Source organism: Otolemur garnettii, unplaced genomic scaffold (assembly GCF_000181295.1).
Source record: "Otolemur garnettii isolate 467f Iridium unplaced genomic scaffold, OtoGar3 scaffold00030, whole genome shotgun sequence".
NCBI lineage: Eukaryota > Metazoa > Chordata > Mammalia > Primates > Galagidae > Otolemur > Otolemur garnettii.
In genome coordinates, this window is record NW_003852425.1 from 4,627,058 (window position 1) to 4,629,691 (window position 2,634).

The window sequence follows — 2,634 nt, forward strand, 5'->3', positions numbered from 1 at the left end:
CAGTGCAAAGTCACAAGAGCTTGTATTTTGAATGCAAATGGCAATTCTGATTTAGAACTCGTGACATTTAAGATCTAAGGAAAACTAGATCTTACAAATTTATGATTCTACCTTCTCTGTAAGAAAAGCTCTTGGCTGTAAGTTCTGAATATCGTACAGCCACATTCTCTCTGGTCTTAGCAAATCGGGAAGAGGTTTTTAACATGAAGGCACAGTCAACACGGGTGCTGGTGAGAGATGTTGACCATTGTCACATCCTGTAGTCACAGATTAAGGACCTTAAGACACAGTGAGGAGATACAGTCTGTCCCGCGTCACAGCTCCTAGTCGGGAATGCTGAAGGGCAGCGAGCTGATGACCTCTCCGGACTCGGTGACGATGGCGTCGTAAACCCAGCGGCGGTTGCAGCGGCACTCGGGCCCGCACTTGTTGGAGTTGCACTTGGGGCAGGGGTAGAAGCAGCCCAGGCAGTTCCTGTCCAGGCAGTCGCACAGGTCGGCCTTGTTGCAGACCAGCTTGCCGCTCTTGTCGTACTTCCTCAGAACCCTGCAAGGGAAGGCGTGACACTGAGAGGACAGTGCAACTGTCTGCAACACTGAGAATCAATGATGACGCAGCAAATCTCATGCACGGGGCCCTTTCACTAGGGGATCAGCGCCCTAGAGACCACCCAGAAGCGCTCTGGGATATTCTAAGGCAGTGATGTCCTGGGAAATTCGATCAACATGCAGTTTTCAGCACAGCCAGGCTTGGGATCGAGAGTAATACATCGTTTTACCATCATTGCCGGAAAATGTTAATGAGCCACCTAAGAAAATTATAGGGCGTAGCTGACTACAGCTTCCTCCTACAAATGTTCCAAATTTTTCTTTAAAATCTTACGGTTCTTGATAGGTTCCCCCCCCATAAATTAGACTTTTTCTTTTCTTTCTTAAACGCACTGTACTGAATACAACTACTACATTTTTTTCATGACTCAGGATGAGAACTGTCAGTTACCACACTACAATCATTTAAAGAAATAAAAGCCCTTCTTTGCTAACAGTCCCCGGGTGCCATTCTGGTTCTGTTTTTAACCCAGTGTGGTGGAGAAAAGCCGGTAACAAGATGGTAAGATCAGTCCGTATCTGCGTTCTTCCCGCGCTCTGACCCAAGGTGAGATGTTTTGTGTGGGGGGAGCTGGGAGGAACCACAGCCAAGACCTCCCCTTGGACTCCCAAATTCTGTCAGCCTCTGTAAAAAACATGTACAAATGACTTCCGCAAGAATTCCACCACCCTCTGAAAACCAAATCATTTCAGAGTAAATCCTTCAAAACTGAGCTGTTGTAAAGCCTTAGAATAACAAAAATCTCTCTGTATAACTTGTAACCCTTATTAATAGGTGAAGTCCAAAAGGCCGTCCCTAAACTAGTGTGGTAACATACATGCTTCTACACTCGTGTCCCCAAGAAGGCACCTATCTGCTGTCCTCGTGTGCAGTTCAGTTATGCTGTTCTGTCCTTTTTCCTGATAGAGCAGGAAAGGGGAGTCATGATCTATACTTGCTGCCCGAGATTCACACTTCAACAGAAATGCCTTATAATGAGGATTTACATTTAAATTGCTTCACCTGTAGAATGAGACCTTTCTCAAGATCCCAGGAAATTCAGCAAAAGAGGAGATTTAAAATCCATTACAGGGAAGTGGTGCTGTGGCTCAAGGAGTAGGGCGCCAGCCCTATATACCGGAGGTGGCGGGTTCAAACCCGGCCACAAAAAGAAAAAAAAAAATCTATTCTAGAAATGAAGGGGGTGAATGGCCCTGAAACCAATCTAGAGCGCAGGTCAGAGTCTGCCGTTCTGTCTTTGCTTTAACTCAAACACTCCCCTGCCATGACTCAGACATCAAGACACAGATTTGATGGTTTCCCATCCATCTGATGCAATCTGTTGTGAAATTCTGCACTATCACACACCTAAAAGCAGACAAATACATGTATACATGCATAAAGAAGATTAAAACACACTTCTGTGCGCTCCTGCCCAGCTCAATAAGAGTACTAAGCTTCTCCTTTTCATGCCCCATGTATCCCTCCACCCACCCCTCCAAACAACCACACCGTGATATTATAAAGAGCACTCTTGATTGACTTTCAGTTATGCCACATATGTGTGTATCCCCAACCACATTGTAATTTCTCTTCCATATCTTGATTTTTTATTGTTCATCATGATTCGCTCTTTTTCCATGATGGTACATGGAGCTGTATTCAAATATTTTATGTGTCTGTATTGCACTTTATGAATATATCACAGTAATTTATCTTTTCCATTATTATGGGCATTTGTATAACTAACACTTTACGTTCTTTGCTATTATTGCAATGCCATGAGAAACATGTCTCTCCTCATATATGTATAAAACTCTTCCCAGGATATATACTCTGGAATGCAGATGTTAGGTCCTAAGATACATAGGTAATGCTAGCCTGCTTTTAAATAGTGCTTATACTGTTTTACACTCAATTCATGTCCTATAGCTTCATCAGCTTTGATATCATCAGACGAAACTCTTTGCCTACCTAGGGAATATGGCACTTCTACATGGCGTACCAATGAGGTTCAGTATCTCCAATTTTTTTTTTTTTTTGAGA

General features: G+C 43.5%; 1 protein-coding gene across 1 annotated transcript in view; it reads right to left on the reverse strand.

Annotated features, from left to right (window-relative positions):
• Nucleotides 1-323: 323 nt before the first annotated feature.
• ARL14EPL (ADP ribosylation factor like GTPase 14 effector protein like) overlaps nucleotides 324-2,634 on the reverse strand; it is a 5,937-nt gene continuing 3,626 nt past the window's right edge. The window contains exon 3 of the mRNA XM_003788899.1: nucleotides 324-546. Coding sequence (XP_003788947.1) covers nucleotides 324-546 — 223 coding nt within the window. The remainder of the gene's footprint in view (nucleotides 547-2,634) is intronic.